General features: G+C 43.1%; 1 protein-coding gene across 2 annotated transcripts in view; it reads left to right on the forward strand.

The window, feature by feature from the left end:
• pnpla7b (patatin-like phospholipase domain containing 7b) overlaps positions 1-22,395 on the forward strand; it is a 293,395-nt gene that overhangs the window by 80,611 nt on the left and 190,389 nt on the right. For both annotated transcript variants that reach the window (XM_067969546.1, XM_067969547.1), the window contains exons 13-15: positions 10,039-10,110; positions 12,485-12,591; positions 13,738-13,899. In XM_067969546.1, the coding sequence (XP_067825647.1) occupies positions 10,039-10,110; positions 12,485-12,591; positions 13,738-13,899 (341 nt within the window). The remainder of the gene's footprint in view (positions 1-10,038; positions 10,111-12,484; positions 12,592-13,737; positions 13,900-22,395) is intronic.

Here is a 22,395-nt window from a genome sequence, read left to right on the forward strand (position 1 = left end):
GTTAGAGATAATGCGTAAGCCAAGGCTTCTTCGACAGCATCTCCCAAACCCGCGACCTCTACCGCCTAGAAGGACAAGGGCAGTAGGCATATTCCTCTCCAAGTCACACATCATCCTGACTTGGAAATATATCAGCGTTCCTTCATCATCACTGGGTCAAAATCCTGGAACTTCCTACCTAACAGCACTGTGGGAGAACCTTCACCACACAGACTGCAACGGTTCAAGAAGGCGGCTCACCACCACCTTCTCAAGGGCAATTAGGGATGGGCAATAAATGCCGGCCTCGCCAGCGACACCCACATCCCATGAATGAATTTAAAAAAGTAACACGGCACATGGTCATCAAGGCTACGTAGCCTTACGGATACACAGTTCATCACCCACTGCAGGTCCTGAGCTTCTATCAATCCCTTTGAATTTATACTGGTGGTTTTTATTTACAGCAACTTTTACAGTAAAATTTACCAATACCCCAAAGTTTGAAATGACTGTACATAAATGAAGGGTTTCTGGAGTAATGAGAGCTTTGGAGAGTCAACAACCTGTTGGGGCATCCAGTGACAGGAGGAGGAGGAAACAGTTGCAGCCAGGTTAAAGGTCTGGTTTCCTCAGTACTCTGTTTTATTGTTGTACTCTTAGGTTTATTGCTTATTGAGCTTTTTGTTTAACATTAAAGAACCACTTGTTTATTGCGTTGTCCTGATCAGTGAGACTTTGTCAGGAACGTCTCTCTGGTACAGTCTTTTTTTTTAACACTGTAGGCATCGCAAATATACCAAGTCAACTCCAGAATGTTTCAGATATTCCTGGTCTCGCTGATATGGTCTTCTGTGCTTCACCACAACCTTATTACTTTATCTCTCCTCCTCCCCTTCCCTCCCCCCAGCTCTCAGGTGGCTCCCCTTGATATTTGCAATAAAGCAGCCCTATTCTGTCCCTAGTTATCTCTCCATACTGACACTAGAACCTCTCACCCCAGCTGCTGTCTTCCCCTCGTCTGTGAATGTCCTGCTGAGTACCTGACACTCTACAGCTCTCATCGTTCCAGGAACTCTTAAGTTATACAGAGCAGCTTCAAAGCAAACTTTGAACTATTTGGAAATTTCTCCAGAACACTCCAGTCCTGATTGTGTACTCCTGAGTCCATATTTGCTGTCATCCAGGTAGCTATGGTCAATGGAAAGCTTGTTAGCATGTCTTGCAGTACAGGCTGGAGCTCGCCTTCTGTTGTCTGTTTTTTTGGTCTTCACTTCCTTGACATGTTTCAGATATTGGATTGTTGGACACCAAGGATGTCTTGGTGGTGATACTGGTGGGTGAGTGAGCCACACACAACGGGAGGGTCTCGGGTTCAATTCTTGCTCGGTACAGCATTAGTTGACTCCAGCCGTGTTGTTTAGTGTCGCTGGGATGGGAGGAAGGATAAAAGCAACCGGTATTCCCAATCCTGGTTGTCCGTGGCTGGTGGTGGGGAGAATAGGATTGAGTTCGGGGTGATGCTCCTTTTTGAAAAATCTGCTGACAGTCCGTATCTTTTTTATAATCATTCATGGGATGTGGGCGTCGCTGGCAAGGCCAGCATTTGTCGCCCATCTCTAATTGCCCCTTGAGAAGGTGGTGGTGAGTCTCCTTCTTGAACTGCTGCAGTCCGTGTGGTGAAGGTTCTCCCATAGTGCTGTTAGGTGGTGAATTCCAGGATTTTGACCCAGTGACTATGAAGGAAGGGCGGTATATTCCCAAGTCGGGATGGTGTGTAACTTGGAGGAGAACGTGCAGGTGGTGGTGTTCCCATGTGCCTGCTGCTCTTGCCCTTCTAGGTGGTAGAGGTCGCGGGTTTGGGAGGTGCTGTCGAAGGAGCCTTGGTGAGTTGCTGCAGTGCATCTTGTAGATGGTATCAAGTCGCACAGATGAACAGTGGCCAGTTGCATGATGAATCAGGTGACTGTTACTGGCTTTGGAGCCCAGAATGAGTTGCTGGCTTCAGGAGAGATGGGAGGAGAAAAAGAAATTGGATTGTGCATCAATGATCTTTGTCGGCTTCTGTATAAGAAAACTGTAGACTTTAGGAAACCCGACATATAAATGGTTAACCATGTTACATCACTTCCAAAAACACATCTGATGTTTTTCCATCGATTTTAAAATTTTTAGAATCTATATCCATTGCTATAAATTTATTGCTGATGATTGAAGATCTGCGTTGGCAGGGTGTTGGAAAAAAACACTAGTCAGAATACAGTTAGAACTTAAATTTGGAACGAGAAAAGGCCATTTAGCTGATAAAACCCACTCGTTCCAGTTCGCGCATGACTACCTCAATCATGATTGTAAACAATTTTACAACACCAAGTTATAGTCCAGCAATTTTATTTTAAATTCACAAGCTTTCGGAGATTTTCTCCTTCCTCAGGCAAATGTTTCAAGATCTCCTTGAAGATCTTGAAGTAGGCTTCAAGGAGATCTTGAAACATTTGCCTGAGGAAGGAGAAAATCTCCGAAAGCTTGTGAATTTAAAATAAAATTGCTGGACTATAACTTGGTGTTGTAAAATTGTTTACAATTGTCAACCCCAGTCCATCACCGGCATCTCCACATCATACCTCAATCATGGGCTTTAACCCCTCTCCCTTCTCCCACTCAAGATCTCTATACTCCCCATGTGAGGAAATTATTAAAATATAACTTTCTCAAAGTTTCTGCTTTCAAACTGCAGCAAATGCGGGTGGGAGTCCCGAGGGTTGGTTGCATATTTCTCTCACACTGTGCTGTTGAAATAAAGAGTAGGAGTCACTGGCACGTGTAACATGCCGACGTTTTGAGATTGATCGCTGTATCAGGGTTTACTGGGCGATGTTTGCCTTGCACAGCGGTGAAGTGCAGCCAGGCGTGCCTGCAGGTGTTTTTCCGTTTGTCCACGTCTCGCACTTCTTTCATCAATTTTGTTTCAAGGCCAAACGGAGCGAGATGGTTTTCTTCCTTGCTGCAGCTCTGAGGCAGGAGCTGTTTTCTTTGTAAGATCTTTAATCCATAACTTGCATTACAGTCAGAATCAATACCTCCCTCCACTTAAAACTATATTTAGAGAGAATGTCTCGCTCCCAAACTCTTTTTAAAATAAATCAAACAGCTGCCAAGAATTATGATTAATGTCCTTTTGTTCTGTCCCAGCTAATGTTCTTTTTTAAACGAATCCCCTTCCCCCTCCCCCTATTTTTCTCTTCCCTCTTCCTTTCCTCACAGCACCGACTGTTGCTGGCTTGTGATCCCGCTGGTGATCTTGTTCAGGTTGGCACTCTTCATGCCTGAGCTTGACAGTGAATGTTGTCGAGCTATTCAACCACAGAGGCCATCACACCTGAACTCGACCCTGTCTTCTCCAGATGTCCACACATGCACGCCAGGAGTCAGTGGGGTAGCAGCCCGGAGTAGGAAGCCAGTTCCCCAGCGCCGCCCTCCCTCTCCTCCAGCTCAGGGATGCTGAGGTTAAATGTAGTGCTGCCATGAGCTAACTCAGGGAAGTGAGCCTGGAACCTTTTGGTCTGCACAGATGAAGATAATCCTGAGTGGTACCTTTACCTATTAGATCAGCTTCCCTATCTATCCCGTTAATATTTTCACTGAAGTAAAGGAAGCACCCATTAATCGCATACAATTGCCTGCATCACTGACCGTATCAAACTCACGTAATCTTCTGCGAGGAACTTGAACAAAATTTCTCCTTCAATCCCAGAGTATTCAGTAATGTTACAGCCCCCGATACTCAGCCCTGCACAGGCTCACTTTGGTTTCCACTGCTGATAATTTAAGGGGAGATTTAATAGAGGTGTTCAAAATTATGAACGGTTTTGTTATTTTCTCCTTATTTACTCTGTTTCCACTGGTGGGTAGGTTGGTAACCAGAGGACACAGATTTAAGATAATTGGCAAAAAAGCCAGAGGGGAGATGAGGAGAAATTTTTTTATGTAGCGAGTTGTTGTGATGTGGAACGCGCTGCCTGAAAGGGTAGTGGAAGCAGATTCAATAGTAACTTTCAAAAGGGAATTGGATATATATTTGAAGGGGAAAAAAATTGCAGGGCTGTGGGTTAAAAGCAGGGGAGTGGGAATAATTGGATAGCTCTTTCAAAAAGCTGGCACAGGCACGATGGACCAAATGGCCTCCTGTGCTGTATGATTCTGTGAATTTCATGATCCAGGCAGCACAAGCAGTTGTGTTCAGTGTAGTGTTCGGTCACCTTGCCTTATACAGTACAGTAACCTTCAATCCCATTGTTAGGCAGTTATTGATCCAGGCCAGATTTAAAAAAAAACTGCAAAATGTGAAAATCTGCAATAGAAACTTCTGGGAATACACAGCAGGTCCCACACCTGAAAAGGGGGAAAGACAGGTTAATATTTTAGATCGAGACCATTCAGCGAATCCCAGAATTATGAGAAGGTGCCCATACCTGAATCATTTACCTGTCTATTCTTTTTTTTCAGATGCTGATGTATATTTTCAGTTTATCCAGCTTGCCCTCTTTTTGAAGAGGTTAATTGACTGCACAACCTAATTTGGCTCAGAGTCCATTCCATATTTAAATAAAAATTTATTTCCAGCCTTGGTTGAGACTTTTTGACCTTGTTCTCTAGACATTATGGGAACCAGAGAAGTCAGTAAACCTGATGCTGTGAGGGAGCTGTGTTGCACTCAAAGCTTTCAGTTAATAATAGTATCGCCACTGGTAATTTAACCCCTATACAAGTCAATCTCAGTAACCTTTCTGGTGAATACTGAATGGTGTTATCAGAACTTTAAATTTAAATACAAACGTGCAAATCAACAGACAAAAACAGAAGGATGTTAACTATAGATTTCTGAAAAAGAAACAAATGCTGGATATTTGAAATAAAAACAAAATGGTAAAAATACTTAGCAGGTCTGTCATCACGTGGAAGAGAATAAACATGGGTTAATGTTTCAGATTGGAACTCTTAACAGAACAGACCCAACGAGTGCCACCTGAAGCATCCCTTTCTCTCCTAGATTCTGACTGCTATGTATTCCCAGCAGCTGGTACTTTGTACTTTTTGAGAGGGGTCTTGGTGGGTGAGACTGTAATGCAGATAAAGCACTTAAAAGATGCAAAAACCTACATTAGATTGTTTTTTACGTAACTTTATCACTTGGATTTAATCACCGCACAGGTTTGAACTCTGATATTTGGTGCCTGTTGGCAATTACAATGTTCTGATCAGCTGCATGTTATGGTTTAAGTGTTGGTTGTGCATTCCTGCTCCCATGCTTATGAAGAAAGCACTGTGGCTTTGACACCAGGGTTGCCAGCCTCTTGTTTACATCATCAGTTTTATCGGCGAACTACTTTCTTCACAAACACCGGAATTAAACCAGGAAGCACTATGTTGCATCCTCTGTCTTTGGGGTTTGAGACAGTTCTCATTGGATGTGGCCTTTTAAGGGACCTACATTATTTATCTCTATGTTGTCTAACCCATGGGGCTCCATTCTATCCTCTAACCCACGGGGCTCCATTCTTCCTAACGTTATCTCAGTGTGTTCTGCTCTAGCTCCAGATGGACAGCTCACCATCCTATAGTACTTGTCTTTACTACACACATGACTACAACAACAACTAATATAGTAAAACGTCCCAAGACGCTTCATAGGAGCGCTATCAGACAAAAATTGACACCGAGCCGAAGAAGGACATATTAGGGCGGATGATTAAAAGCTTGATCAAATGGCTACTTTCTTGAACAAAGAATCCCTTACAATCGCAGTGTCTCGGTGACCTACAAATTGCATTTTTGACCCAGTTGTTCTCTCTGGTATTTTAGCTGCATTTTCTTCTGAGTCTTTGTTTCTTTTTGCAGTGTTGGACAGTACCTGGAATCCGCTCGTTATTGTAATCTCATGGGTAGCTTCGCAGGCTTCCTTACCTTCCCTGCTGCTTTTCCCAACCTTAATCCATCCAGTATCCCCATTTCTTTAGTACTTTCTATCTCCTTTGAAGTTCAACCGGGAACAAAGAGAATTGAATATGTTTGTCTTGCACTTTGTCAGACATACGCAGGATTTAAAACATGGGATCCTTGCTGACCTCTTGTACCCTTTGAAGTCAAGACTGGGCTGTAGGAAAGCAAAAGGTGACAATCCAGTGAATCTGTCCAGTTCAACAGGCTGTGAATCATGTGTGCACCTAACAGGGAGGATTTCTAAAAGCACCTGTTCAAAACCCGCAGCCCCCCAATAACTGCTACACGCTAATCCATTTGATCGTCAAGTTGTAAATCCCTTTGGGTGCAATGGACCGCCCACAGAACAAAGCAAGCAGGTACACAACGCCCTCCTAACCCACAACCAGTACTTCGTCCCTGCAAATCTCCTGATGCTGCTGTGTGTTCTGCAATAAGGTGATAACATTAAAATACATAGATTTTTTTTTGTGATTGAAATTGCCCATTTGTCACCATTATTATAAAATATTTTCAGCCATTGCATTGCATTTAAGAGAAAAGTTATATTTTATGTTGAGCTGAACTCTATGAATATAAATTCTAATTATAAAAATGTACAGCATTGCCGATTTACTTTTTAAAAAAAGTTCTTGCTGATTCCAGAATCACCATGTCAGCAGTGTCTGCTATTCATGGAGGAGAAAGTAAGCCCTATGGGTGTTAACTGCTTCCTCCTAAGGATGTATGAATTTAAGGACATCCACCCTTCTCCTAGAGCTCTGGCCACTCACTGATGTCAGCCCAGGTGATCTGCATGGAAAATGCTTCACTTCCTACTGTCAATGTTGAACATTCCAGCCATGTCCTAAGTGTGATTTGAGAAATAGCTTTCAACCACTCCTACACTGTCTCTACTGCATTGGCATCATAGCTTAACTGCCCAATGTATACAGCTAACAGGAGATATTTCCAAAATTACTATTCAAAAACCCAAAATGGGACCGCAGCCCTCCCCCGATAACTGCTTGATCTGAATCCATTAATCGTCAGGTTATAAAACTCCTTTGGGCTTAATGGATCCTCCACAAGAACAAAGCGAGCAGGTACACAGTGCCTTGAAGTAAAGAGATGGTATGTTGATGTAAGTACTTAATGGAGACAATGCTGTCTCTGATGCTTTTTATAACAATGCCAGCAAGTTCAGTACCTTTTAAACCATTTCCATCAGGCATTGCAAGTGGCAATGCCATCTTGATTCAGACTGATTTTATAATCAGCACTGAAAAATTAATGTATTTTACTTGACACTGAACACAAATTATGAGCGCAGCAGTTCTGACATGGTAAACAGTCTCTGTTTTACGTCAGCAATTTTTAATGATTTTTTTTGTCTACTAGTCAAATTCATTTTATTTTTAATTAAGGACAATAGTCTTGGAAGCACACAATTTACCTTTGACATATGAAAAGGCACTGTTCAATTCAAGAATAATAGGGGCAAGTTGCAGACTGAAATCTAATCCAGGGGTTCAGATGATTTATATATAGAATAATCAATACCCAGGAATGAGTTGTAAGATGGAATCTAATCGAGGAGTTCAGGTGGTTTATTTATAGAATAATGGATACCTGGGTTGCGGGCTGCAATGGTTTATATGCAGAATAACTATACTTGGGAGTGCGATAGAGGCTGGTTCAGGTGATTTAAGTGCCATCTGAATTATGAGATGGAAAAACCATCCTAAAACCATGCTCTAACCCAGTCTTGTATGAGGAAACTCTATTCTGTGGTCAGTCATTTTTTATGGGCAGTGAGTGTCATAGCAGTCAATGGCCAGGATGTGCCATTCATCAGTGTTCTAATGTCCTGGGTGAAAGATGATCACATTAGTGTGAGTTTATCATTTGGATAATCAGCAGTTGATTGCCAAGGGTTAAGTCTAATTAAGGTGATGTGTGCATATATTAACATATTCTACACTTTGTATACATTTGTTAGTGCTGAGTTTTGTACTTGTGAATTCTTTTAAGTGTGGCTGTTATACCGGGTGTGCTGCAGTAACTCTAGGGTTTGTGGCTAAAATTGTTTTGTGTCAAATGTGCATGTGGTTGTGTTTTAAAAAAAAATTATACTAGCCGATCTCCTGCAGTGTTGCTCACAGCAAATCAAAAGATTCTCTGGTTAATAGCAACACGGGTGTTGTGCCAGAACGTCAGGGCCACTAATGAATAGGTCAAATCTGGTTTTATTTCATGCTATTCTGGTGGTTATGGGATCGAATTCTGCGATTCTATCCATTGTTTTGTGAAAACTGTAAATGAGTGGCCTTTATTTTATACTCCTTTATATATGCATTTAATATTCATCCCTTACCATCTTTAAAGCTGAGGATACACAATAACATTAGTATGCAAGATGTACCAATTGGAGGGATGTAACAGGAGGGGTGATGAGTTTTAGCTGCACTACAGCAACAACTTGCATTTATAGAGCGCCTGTAAACCTAGTAAAATGTCCCAAGGCGCTCCACAGGAGCATAATCAGACAAAGATTGACACGGAGCCAAATAAGGAGTCATTAAGATAGGTGACCAAATGCTTAGGTCGAAGAGGTAGGTTTTAAGGAGGAGAGAGGCGGAGAGGTTTGGAGTGGGAATTCCAGAGTTCAGGACCTAGATAGCTGAAGAGATGGTCCTGGGCACTGGTAGCAGAACTCTTGTGGAGGTCCTGGAGTTTGACAGCACTGGGATGGGGGTCCTGAATAAAGCTTGTGAAACTTTTCTTTAAAATAATTTTGGAAAGCAATCAGGCAACTCATGTTGGAAGCTGAAGAGAAACAATTGAGCAGTTGGGCTGACAAAAGGCGACCGATGCATCCTGGGAAATTGTGTAGACGGTGTACGCTCGGACTGTAAGATCTACTTTCAGCGAACAGTCAGCTCCCTGGGCAAAAATATTAAGTGCGAACCCATGTTTTTGGGAGGTCCTGAGGCCTACAACTAAAAGTTTTAATGACAGGAATTTCTAATTTGTTAGGAAGTGTGGCATGTTCTTCAGTTGGTACCTCCACGCATGGTGAGATGCGAACTCACTGAGGGTTCGCTCTGGTGTGCCTTCCCTTAAACCTCTCCGCATCTCCACCCCCCCCCCCCTCCTTCTTTAAGACTGTCCTTAAAACCCACTTCTTTAACCAATTTTGATCACCCCTCCTTTGGTTCAGTGTCATTTTGTTTGATTACGCCTCTGTGAAGTGCTTTGGGATGCTTTTCTACATTAAAGGCATTATATAAGTACAAGTTGTTGTTGATGTGTCTCTATCCCAGCGCGTGTAGTGATGCATATGGACAGGCTGATCCACTGTGTTACCAAGTGTGTTTACCTGTGGTATTGGTTCCTCCCATATCACCAAAAGCTCTGAGGAAGTCAGACACTGAGTGTCTTTTGATTGAATTGGTTTCATTCTGGCTGTCCTGCATGTTTTCTGCATGATAGGAACTTTTTACATTTTGCATAAATGTTGTGCCCGTTAAGGGTGACGGTGCTGGGGAGTTGAATATTCTTTCCACTTTTGGCACCCAATGTCCATATTGAGCACTATCCAGGTCAGATATGCTACAACTAGGTATAGAGTAAAACCTTTTTTTACTCAACCCCAACAATGCACCTTATTCCCAACTGCAGACTAACACCCTCCACTACACTAGTTTGAACATTTCTACTTCCCATACCAGCTTTCCTTTTGCCGACCTGAGGTTGCTAATTAGGGCTATTTTGAGCTGTGTAGCCCTGTCTACTAGGCAATAGGTGAGAAGGCCCCATGCTCATTTCATAAAGGATGAGGTTGATGCTATCAGTCTGGGCTGGATTTGAAACTAGGCCCCAAAGGTGCAGGGGCAGCATTACTGCCAACTAGTCACCCCAGGAGTCATGTTTATTGGTTCATTTGGTTATGTCTGTGTTGTGGTAATTGGTGAAAGGTTCTGGTGGTTGGCTCTGGGAAGTGCAATGGGCTGATTTTGCCTGGTTAGATTTTATTTTAAGATCTAGTTCTAATAGAATGTTTTTTCGTTATTTCAGACTCCAAGAATATTGCGGCAGACATTTCTAGCAAGAGATTTCGTTCAGCTTCTGCACCTTTGGATATCCCAGGTGGGTTACCTGTGTACACAACATGATTTGCAAAGAAACCGGCGGCACTGCAGAAAACCTTGCTTCCTCTTACCTGCAGTGTGGGGGCTGTCTCTCGTATGTAGTTACAAAGCTGGCAGTGACCCTTCACCTTTGTCAGGACACTGCTACCACGCAACTGCATCTCCTTTAAAATGGTTTGAAAATAGTTAAGCTGCCTGATGACTAGGTAGGCGAGTGTGGCACTGAGCCGCACGAAGCAGGACGGTCCCAAATTTCATTCCTGGTCTGTTACTGAGTTAGATGATCTGAGTTGGCCAGTGGTGGGAGCACATCACCTGGCCTCAGGAGGGTAAACATGGGCTCGGTTTCCTCTCCTGACTGCCACCCAGTGACCCTAGTTAGATACAGAGACAGAGAGTGATATCAAACAATGTCTTTTAATTCATGGGAATCCCGATGTGTTGGTCTAGGAAGTGTTGAATGATAAAAGGGAAAGCATCACACCTTCAGGCATGTGTGTGGTGCAAGAGGTCTGACCTATCTGTGGGGTGATGTGCTGAATCCTCTGTTCCTGTATGCACCACAGAAGCCACTCTGCACTCGCAGGCAGGTCAGACCATACTCTTGTGTGATGTTTAGCTCGGGTGCATTAATGCTTATGTAGTCCTTAGAGAGTCAAAACACACTGTCTTATAGTTATGGCAGGTGCAGCCAAGGCATAACATCACAGCAGCTTAAATTACCTAGATCTTTTCAAATAAGATGTGTGTAAAGCATCTTTCTTCCAGTTATTTTCTTGGTTCCCTGAAGACACTGATGCTATCCACCGACTGCCAGAATAGACAAACGGTCAGACAGCTTCATTTTAATAACTAATATTGCAGTGCACTTGACATCTTTAGCAGGCTGATTAGTCACCGTTCATATTCAACCTCCAAACCCAGAGGGAAACCTGCACATCTGTGATTCACTGCTCATCCTCTGCTATATTGTGTAATATTACCCATTGCAATTTTCTCCCTCCCCTTCCTGAAGATGCTGACCTATGCCGAGATACAGCTTCAGGCACGCCAGCAATCCCTGTGATGCTTTGTCCGAGTAGCTGTTCTTTATATGTGAACCTAGACCGTGACTGGCAGATCATGTGCTAGCACTCTCGCCTCTGAGTCAGAAGGTTCAAGACCCACTCCAGAGACTTGAGCAGAAAATCTAGGCTGACATTCCAGTACAGTGCTGCTCTGTCTGAGGTGCCGTCTTTCGGATGAGAGGTTAAACTGAGGTCCTGTCTGCCCCCTCAGGTGGATGTAAAAGGTCCCATGGCAGGGGAGTACTCCCCAGTGTCATGGCCAATATTTATCCCTCAACCAATATCACCAAAACAGATTATCTGGTCATTATCGCACTGCTGTTTGTGGGACCTTGCTGTGCACAAATTGGCTGCTGCATTTTCTACATTAAAACAGTGACTGCACTTCAAAAGTACTTCATTGGCTGTAAAGCGCTTTGGGACGTCCTGAGGTCGTGAAAGGCGCTATATAAATGCAAATTCTTTCTCTTTATTAGAGCAGTGCTTGATCATATCTTCACCCATTGTCTGGCATGCATGTTCCCTCTCTCTTACACTAACTCTCACGCTCGCATACGCGTGCACCAGCAGTCACTGGTCAGAATTTGCAGATTCCTGCCTTCCTCGCTCATTTGTGGAAACGTGCAGCTTGGGGTTCGTGATAAGGTGGCTGTTGGCTCTGATGTATTGTGACTTTGAGACAGCTGAGGCAAAACGAGGAGTTCCTGCCATTCATGTATATGCCCAATTAGAGGATTGCTGCAAACAAGCCTGTTTTTAAAAAAATAAAAAAATAAAAAAGGTATCTTCAAATTGTAAACTTAAAACAGAGAGATACTGCTTAACACTTGTTTTAAAGTGTGGTAAACAGCAACCTTCTGTTGCACTGTGTTTGTGCAATTTGAAGATGCCTTTCCCCTCCCTGAAGTAATGCTTGCTTTGGTTATATCTGATCAAGATGTATTGTCTCTACTCCTTGCCCTTCATGGTGACAAAACAGCTATGTTTATTGTGTCATTTGAATAAAGATTTATTCTCAATTATCACAAACTAAGAAACACTTTCCCCTCATGAAGCCGAGATCTCAAAATGATGCACTGGTGGCTACAATCCAGATTTGAGCACTTCCACCAGGAAAATATTACTTCTGTATAGGCCTCGCCCCCAAATCAACTGATTGGCTGAATTTGTCTTTAAAGCCAATCTTTGAGTCAGTATAATGGTGCTGGAGATGATTGATACAGATTGGAAATCTGTGTATCTTTATATAATTTGGATTCATAATCTGTTCTTTTGCTGTGAGGTAATTGGCTTTTATTGTTGCAGGAGGACTGCCCAATAGTAAATCTGACATGGATATGGCATATGAAAGGGCAAGGGTCAGTCTGTCAACAGAGGATCGTTGTTCCAGTCCTGTTATGTCTATCCTCAAGGTAAATATCTAGTTCGGTACAGTATACCGGTCCTGGGATCAGCAAACTGTGAGCTAAGCTGAAATAAAACAGGGCAGGGAATCCTGCAGCAAACACATGCTCAGTGATGGGATGGGCAATAAATGCTGGCCTTGCCAGCGACGCCCACATCTCATGAATGAATAAAAAAAAGTTAGGCACCGATACCAAATGCAAAATTATATCCTGTTCTAAATCATAAAGGATCCTGTAGACATCTCGTATTTGCTTACATAATGACACATACTGCACTTCAAAAGTAATTGTATAAGGGGTGCGTGTGTGCGCCTATGGAGAGGGAATGTTCAGTCCCTATCAGGCAAAGAAACTACCTGCGTGGATTTCGCAGTAGCTTGGTTTGGAGACTCTTAAGCTTGCTGATGGATTTTTTTCATGTGTCAGACATCTGGCTCACCAAAATAAAATTGTGGTTCATAAACATTAATTTACTTTAGAACATGCTGCTAGGTTTTAAATAGACTTTATAAGTGTCTGCTACATGCAGGGCACCCTGATGGTTCCTTTTTAAGTCTGTAAGAAAACAGTTCACTTCAATAAACTTTTGAGTGATACCTTCATTTTCTAGAGTCTTTTGAAATCGAGCATACTGGGAACTGCCAGTGTGTGAGACCCCATGTCTGCAAACAGGCACGCTAGGCCGAATGGCCTCCTTCTGTGCCATAAATTTCTATGATTCTATAACAGACTTCAAGGCAAGTTGTTCACTTCAATGTAAACGTATACAACTCGATTCCACCAGACAGGACACCTGACTGTCTCTTAGTTTCCTTTAAACACTGAGCGAGTTGGAAACGGTACATGCTTGAACATTTGAGGCAAGGCATTCGGCTTGGGTTAAAGGCACCGAGACGGACCTTGCCCTTCTTCAACCTGCTCCCAGAGTGGAAGCTCTGCTGCTGCTAAATGCATCACGTAGTGGCCTGGCTGAAAACAGAACAAGCTCATCCCCGGCAGATTGGGGTGACGAGCAGTTCTGGTACTCTGAGTCTGATCGTCTGGTTGGAAAAGCAGGGCTGTCAGTACTGGAGGCAATATTTTTTTAAAAAATAGTAGCAAATTGAAAAAGCATTACAACGATGTCTAACACCAATTCATCTGTTTCAATAGTCGTCTTCTTTGAAGAAGAGTGTTACCATGATGGAGCAGCCTTCGATTGTTTACCGCTACATTGAGGGTGAGGAACGGACAGGTGTGATCACCAATCACAAGCAACACCACGTGGTCTTAGAGGCCGCCAAGAAGGATCTTCTGACCTTGATGAAACTAGACGTGAGTTATAAAAATACTTATGAAGTTTGGTTTCAATTGTGACAGATGCTGGATTGCTGATTATATACAGTAGATGTGATACGATCATTAAACTGGCCTTGTCTCACACAAAGGTCTCAATACTATTGGAAGTGTAGTAAACAGTGAGGAGGATAGTGATAGACTTCAAGAGGATATAGATAGGCTGGTGGAATGGGCGGACACGTGGCAGATGAAGTTTAACGCAGAAAAAGGTGAAGTGATACATTTCGGTAGGAAGAATGAGGAGAGGCAATATAAACTAGAGGGCACAACTCTAAAAGGGGTACAGGAACAGAGAGATCTGGGGGTATATGTGCACAAATCATTAAACGTGGCAGGGCAGGTTGAGAAAGTAGCTAAAAAAGCATACGGGATCCTGGGCTTTATAAATAGAGGCATAGAGTACAAAAGCAAGGAAGTCATAATGAACCTTTATGAAACACTGGATCGACCACAACTGGAGTATTGTGTCCAGTTCTGAGCACCGCACTTTAGGAAAGATGTGAAGGCCTTAGTGAGGGTGCAGAAAAGATTTCCTAGAATGATTCCAGGGATGAGGGACTTTAGTTACATGGATAGACTGGAAAAGCTGGGGTTGTTCTCCTTGGAACAGAGAAGGTTGAGAGGAGATTTGATAGAGGTATTTAAAATCATGAAGGGCCTAGACAGAATAGATAGAGAGAAACTGTTCCCATTTGGGGAAGGGTCAAGAACCTGAGGACATAGATTTAAGGTGATTGGCAAAAGAACAAAGGTGACATGAGGAAAATCTTTTTTACGCAGCAAGTGTTAGGATCTGGAATACACTGCCCGAGGGGGTAGTGGAGGCAGATTCAATCGTGGCTTTCAAAAAGGAACTGGATAAGTACTTGAAAGGAAAAACGTTGCAGGGCTACGGGGATAGGGCGAGGGAGTGGGACTAGCTGGATTGCTCTTGCATAGAGCATGGACTCGATGGGCCGAATGGCCTCCTTCCGTGCTGTAACCTTTCTATGATTCTGTTTATACTTTTATAGCCGAAGCTGCCCAAAAACACAATCTTCCTTCAAATCATTCACTATTGAAGGTGGCACTTGATATTGCTCGCAGGGACAGATTATCAGAGCGTAACAGAGACGTAGATGGAGCGTAATGGGCAGAGAAAGAAACACTTACACTAACCAGTTTGGATCGAAATGAATTTAATTTACTAACCCTTAGTTTGGTTACCCTCAAACTGCTTCGTCTTTATTGCCAAATCATCAAAGACGAAGCCAGGCCAAACTGAGGAAAATCATAGGGGGCTTGATATTGGCTAGAGTGGTTGGCACCTGACAGTAAATTGTGGAATTGACACTGGGGGACTTTAGGATCTCACTAGATGGGCCAAATGGCCTTCCTCATCTGTAATTATCTTGTGACCTTGTGGAAACAGCACAATACTCCGGTACAAATACAGGAAACCATTGTGAAAATAGTCAATCACAATCGCACCCAATTTCCAGTGTTTTTGTACCAAATTAATAGCTAGCTTCTCCGAACAAACTAACCAGTCAGAACGTGCAAAAATAACCATCAATTAAAAGTTACTGGTAATTTAAGACTAACTAGTCAATAAATATAAATTAGCACCCACTCACTCCAGTTCAGTTCAGACTCCCTCTACATTGCTGGGTTTTCACTCTGCTGTGTTCTCGCATCTTGAAACTCCGTACGAAAACTGTATTTTTTCCCCGCAGACTTGGGCTAAGAGTTGGGAGAAAGCCTAGATTGTAACAGTGACTAACAGCCACATGAACCACTTCGGTTACTTCATCAATATGTGTAGTTATGTCTTACAAATACTTTCCAGGCGTGCAACACAGTTTCAATTTCTGGTGATTTCTGGCCGGAAAAGGATGATTACAAGTTCTTTCAATAAACTGAGATGCAATTAGCCTCCAGGAAGTTATAATGTTCGAGTGATCTAACTCCTGTTCAGACAAATGGGAATGCTTTTCAAATGGTAAGTTGTTTCTTGCAAGCACTTCCAACATGGGGCAGATTGATTACATTAAGTCCAAGAACATTTCCAGAGCTGTAACTACATTAAGCTTTTTTCACCAAGTTATTTAGGTCAGTGGAAAACTTAGATTAAAATCAAATGGGATGAGGTGTGCGGTATGCCCTCTTGTTTCTAGGCCGTGCCTGGAAAAAAAAACCTTGTCTTTTTATTTTCCTGGGCAAGTGCAAGCTAGCAAGACTGAACTGCTGTGCCTCTGCCCTTGGCACCATTGCCGTGCTGTCCCCTCAGGACCCATATCTCATGTATGCCTCAATCACCCTCTTTCTCAGATAACTATATTCTACTAGAAATAGCTGCACTGTCCAGGGGTTTTACTCTGGCTGGGGTTGAAGATATTATTGATCGAGCTGGAGATGTCGAAGGTATTACTGATTGAACTGGAGATGCAGAAGATAGTCTGATGGAGTTTGAGATGTAGAAGGTACTATTGATTGATTTGGGGAGAATAAAAGGCAGTATTGATTAAGCTGGGTGGACACAAGGTACCACTGATTGAGCTGGGAGAAATAGAAAATATTATAAATTGAGCTGAGGGGTTCAGAAGATATTACTGATTGTTTGGGGGATAGAAAATACAGCTGTGCTCGGGTGTAGAAAGTATTATGGATTGAACTGGGGTGGTTGAAGGTATTACTAATTGAGTTGGTGGGGGGTTACCAAAGAAATACCATAGATATTTACAGCACAGAAACAGGCTATTCTGCCCTTTGTGTCTCTTTTCGCTCTTTGTTAGAGCAATCCAAAATTAACACCACTGCCATGTTCTCTCCCCAAAGCCCTCCCCAAATATTCATCTACTTTTTTTTTTAAAAAAAGCAATACTGTCTGCCTCAAATGTTCCCATGGAAAAACTTTCCATGCTTTAACAACTTTCTGTAATACTAGAATCAGCTTATAAGGGATAACTCCACAGTATTCTTTTCAACAGAAAGCCATGGTTTGAACTATTCTGTTTATCTACTAGATCTTCCTGAAGGTCTAAGTTCATTTTTGCCTTCAAAATAGGGTTTGAAGTGTTAATCTTCCCAGGAAAGGTCTGTTATCTCCATTCCTGAACATAGTATTGTATTGTTAGAGATGGCCCTATTGTGCCACAGAAGTCTCATTGCAATACCTTGCTACTAATGGTGTTGTATTCAATGTGCAGTCAAGTAGATCCTGGAAGCCCCCAGGTCACCCATCCAAGGATAGGCCCTCAACCTGGGCATGGTGACATTAACAGCTAGTTCTAAAAACAATAGAAAAAGGGACAGGTCGTTCATCTGCTGGAGCCACCTGTGATTGGGCAGAGACTTCGTTTCACTAATTGTCAGGTCTTGGTGACAGACTCAGAGTGAGAAGTCAGTCTGTAAGGGCAACTTGCACACAGGAGCTGCAAGACTTTCTGGCTTTAAGGTTCCATGCCGGACTGATAAGCAGAGTCCAGCTAATCTGAGGTTCTGCAGTAAGTTAGCATATGGTTAGAGGCTATATTTAGACAGAAAGAAAGTTGTATCTTTATAGTTTTTAATTTCGATAAGTGTAGGGGAAATATGTCTCATGTAAATAAAATCATTAAACCATTTGTTGGTTCAAAGCCCGTGTCTCGATTTGGTAAGAGTGCGTATCTCATCTGCTGTTGCAGGGAGAATTCACAAGGTGGCATGTGATATGTTCCAGTTGCCGGTGTATGAAATAAGGATTCTCTGTTTATGATCCCTGGGTCATGTTATTGTTTATCAAGATATTGGGATGAAAAAGGTGCCCTTAGGATCGTAGAAGATACTAGGTCCACTTACAGGTGTGACCGGTGATCATGAACACATAAAATATCTTGTGTAATAACCCAACAATGGTAACCAACTTATTTAAAGATTGAGCAAGTGTGGCGGGGGTAAAAGGTATCACACATTGAGCAGGTGAAGGGATAGAAGGTATTACCTATTGGGCATGAGGGTAAAACGCATGACTGATAGAGCTGAGAGGAGAGTGAGATATTATTGATTGACTGGGGGTGGGGGGGTTGCAGGAGATATTACTGATTGACTTGGTGGGGGGGGCTGTAGGAGATATTACTGATTGACTGGGGGCTGTAGGAGATATTACTGATTGACTGGTGGCTGTAGGAGATATTACTGATTGACTGGGGGCTGTAGGAGATATTACTGATTGACTGGGGGCTGTAGGAGATATTACTGATTGACTGGGGTGGGGGTGGGGGTTGAAGGGGATGGTGCCGATTGGGAGATTTCAGGGGATGGTGCCGATTGGGAGATTTCAGGGGATGGTGCCGATTGGGAGATTTCAGGGGATGGTATCGATTGGGAGATTTCAGGGGATGGTATCGATTGGGAGATTTCAGGGGATGGTGCCGATTGGGAGATTTCAGGGGATGGTATCGATTGGGAGATTTCAGGGGATGGTACCGATTGACTTGGGGTGGGGGGGGCGGTTATAGGAGATGTTACTAATTGAGCAGGAGAGTGGAAGTATTATTGATTACGCTGGGAGGGGTAAAAATATATTGCCGATTAAGTTGGAGGGTGGAAACGATTACTGATTGAGCTGCAGGGAATGCTCGGTCTGCTTACAGGAGCTGGGGGTAGAAGTTGTGCGAAATATCTTTTAACTTTTGTGCTGTTTCATTTATGCTCATTTTAAACCTCTTGTGTAGAGGAATATAGTAAAGTGTGGACTGTTCTGGCTTTGTTTGAAGTTGGTAAAAGGCTTACAACTGATTATATTGATCAGTAATGTTGTGTGGAATTCTCGAGATGCTTGTGTAGCGTGGCATTATGCCAACACAAATCTACAGACCCGTTCTGCTTAAAAGCAGGGCGAGTTGTTAAGTACCAGTGAAAAGAAATGGATCTGGTTTTATAAATAATTCGTCTGCCTGTCGAATGGTTTCCAGTAATTACACTCTGATTGTCAAGTGACATTGTTATTCATGTGGTTCTCTGCAACTTGCATGAAGGGGCCCACTTCAGAATCAGATAATCAGAAAATACATTGCTGGTATCTGTGAATGGGACGGTGATCAGGGTGTGCTTGTGCTGTAAGGCTGTAAAGGGCATTGGCGTACATTAGACACAGTAAGCTCGGACTCGATATGCTCACGCAGGCTTGATGAATTGCGCTTCTCGAAACTTTGCCTGGACCTGGGTGGTCTCTACTTCAGATGTGGATTTGGGTAATTATCCTTTTTTTTTTTGGGATTGAATTCAATTTTTTTTTCTATTTGAGTCCATTTCAAATCTGGTCCATAATTAATTGCTGCGCCCAATCAAAACTTTCTAAAAGCCGCAATCAAAATTCGAGACCAGCGTACTCTTCCCACATCTGGGACCTGTTTGAATTCCTCCCAGACAGAAGTGCTTGAAGATCTATTCTCCGTCCTTGCTACTGAGAGCTGGGGCAAACCCTCAGCCCAATTCCCACTTTACAAGAACCAACAGCACAAAAAACTGCCCTCAAATTTGGCCCAATTGGGATGTGAGAAATAGAAAAGCATTGTACATTAAGGGATGGATGTTCTTCCATTGGTTCAAACCCCACCATCAAGTTAGTGTTGGAAGAGCTGTGTGTTTCCTTGGTTGCTCTCCATGTTACAAATTTTTGGGTTTTCCACTAGATATTCTCTCTGGTTCAGTGCTGCTCCTGTAAGCAGACCTAGCATCCCCTACAATCTGGAGTGCACCTTTTCCTGCCCAATATCTAGTTAAATGATGATGCGACCTGGGGATTGTAAGGTAGAACCCTTGTCTCATGTACTGGCTACTGTAATCTCACTTGTGCCACCATGTGCATTCCTCTGTCTTTCTGGAAGGTGGACTGAAAAGAAATCCGGCAAGATTGAGGCGAGATTGTAAACCAGCAAACTGGTTTATTTTACGTAAGATGCACAGCTGAACAAAATACTACTTTCACAGTGATATCCATCAATTTCCCATCGCTGCTCCTTCCACGAAAGTAACAAAAACAGAAACTTTATGCCACTTTCAAGTTGGTTAATCCCAAGCTGGCTGACTCTGTATTTTGATTACAATCAGCGAGGGTTCACACTATGCTCCGAATGTGTCTCAGAAAGAGAGCCATACACACAGGAGGTTCCTTTGACCCCCTCCCTTAACTTTGTGTTTGGGACATTGGCTGACCAAGCCGTCAAAGTTACCACTCTTGATTAAAATGCCTCCACTATGGTATGGGAGCCTCAAGCATTGAATGTCTGTTTAGCTAAGCTCCCCCTGCAATGAATAAAAGCCATCTTTTGCTGTTAACGATGTTGTAAAGAAACCATTTCACCACAATGGCTTGAAATGCTTAAGTCTGTACACAGTCAGTCCAACATGGAGAGCAACCAAGGAAACACACAGCTCTTCCAACACTAACTTGATGGTGGGGTTTGAACCAATGGAATAATTAGTTGTTTACTAATTACCATTTCAGACCTTAACATCGCATGGTCATGATGGACCAAAGAGATACCAAATGAAACTGACAACTCAGTGTTTTTCATATGGGTATTTTGTGGCAAAATATTATCAGGGTGACTGATTACAGTGATTGAATCAGGCAAATTGTGATTTTATTAGACCGCATTATGGGATCATTAATGGTATTTTGGGGTTTGAATTGCATGATTGTCCATGTTTTGTAAAAATTGCACATTTGTGGCCATGTTGATCATGTTTGATTCGCTATGTATTAATTTTTTTTCCTTCAGCACAGATGGTAGAGAGACTGTTCCAGGCTAAAGGTAAGTAGGAGGTTTGTATTCATACTGAGGAGTAGGGGAGAGGGGGATGCTTTGTGGTTTGATAAGCCATAGGTGTGGGAGGACCAGAGCATTGTTGGGGACATGGGGTGGGGGGTTATTGCTTAGTTTGGGAGCAGTAGCTGGAGATTTCCAAAGTGTGGGAGTAGTGGGAAAGGTATGTTAGGTGTCTGGAATTGTGAGGGGGTGATACTGTTGCATGGCAGTGGTGGGAGGGTGATCTTGGGGTGTAGGAGCATTAGGAAGGATAGTCACTGGGTGTGGGAGCATTGGGAGTAGTGTGCAGGGGTGTGATAGTGTGGAGAGGGTGCTTTTGAGAGGATGCTCATGAGGCCTGGGGTGTGGGAAACATGGGGTCTGGAAGGACTGGGACAGGTGTCCCAGGGCCTGGTAGCATTGGTCAGGGGTGAGGGGCAGCTGGGGCATTGGGTGTCGGTTGTGGAATATGGGAGTAGTGAGAGGGGTGTTAGGATGTGGGAGCACTGGCAGTGATTTCTGATAATCTGGGAGCATTGGAGAAGAGGGTCTTTGTGTGAGACTCAAGTCTGGGACTGTTAGTAGGGGGACTCTTTTCCTGAAATCTGGGAGCAGGCGAGTGGTCTTAGGATGTGAGAGTATTGTGGAAAGGCCCAAGGGGCTGAGAGGGATTTTATAGTCTAGAAATATGGAAGAAGGGGTAGGAGAAGGCTCCGAACAGTAGCGGGAAGGAGCCTGGAATATATCCGTGTTGAAGGGCGGATAGTATTTTTGAGGGGTGCAGGGGATGTTGTAAGTCTTCATCTGTTGTCCATCTTACCTCCTCCTCTACCCACCCCCCTCCTTCAGCGGTTTGAACTAGATGAGAAAGACGGTTTCCCAGCACTGAGCTGGGAACCAGCTGTTAGTTGTTCAGAGTTAAAATAAGCAAAGCAAAAATATCAAAGACATTTTCAGTCACAACAAAGTAGATTGGTAATGCTGATTTAGTAAGTTACTGATAGTGAACTTGTATCGCATTTGCTGACAGTTGGCAAATATTATGTACGTGCACTAAGCAGTTTAAACAACGAAGAAATGACCCTCAGTCCAGTAAACAAAAGATGTTCATGGCCAGAAAGGAAGATTTGCCAAATGACCCAGGAACTGGCTTTAAGTTCATTTAAATCAAAGAGATCTGGGGGTTTATGTGCACAGATTGTTGAAAGTGGTTGAGAAAGCGGTTAAAAAGGCATACGGGATCCTGGGCTTTATAAATGGAGGCATAGAGTACAAAAGCAAGGAAGTAATGATGAACCTTTATAAAACACTGGTTCGACCACAACTGGAGTATTATGTCCAGTTCTGGGCTCCGCAATTTAGGAAAGATGTGAAGGCCTTCGAGAGGGTGCAGAAAAGATTTATTAGAATGATTCCAGGGATGAGGGACTTCAGCTGCATGGATAGACTGGAGAAGCTGGGGTTGTTCTCCTTGGAACAGCGAATGTTGAGAGGAGATTTGACACAGGTATTCAAAATCATGAAGGGCCTAGACAGAGTAGATAGAGAGAAACTGTTCCCATTGGCAGAAGGGTCAAGAACCAGAGGACATAGATATAAGGTGATTGGTTCTTTTGTCAAAAGTGACATGAGGAAAAACTTTTTTATGCAGCGAGTGGTTAGGATCTGGAATGCACTGCCAAGGGCGGGGAGGTGGAGG

This window comes from Heptranchias perlo, chromosome 31 (genome assembly GCF_035084215.1).
Source record: "Heptranchias perlo isolate sHepPer1 chromosome 31, sHepPer1.hap1, whole genome shotgun sequence".
Classification (NCBI taxonomy): domain Eukaryota; kingdom Metazoa; phylum Chordata; class Chondrichthyes; order Hexanchiformes; family Hexanchidae; genus Heptranchias; species Heptranchias perlo.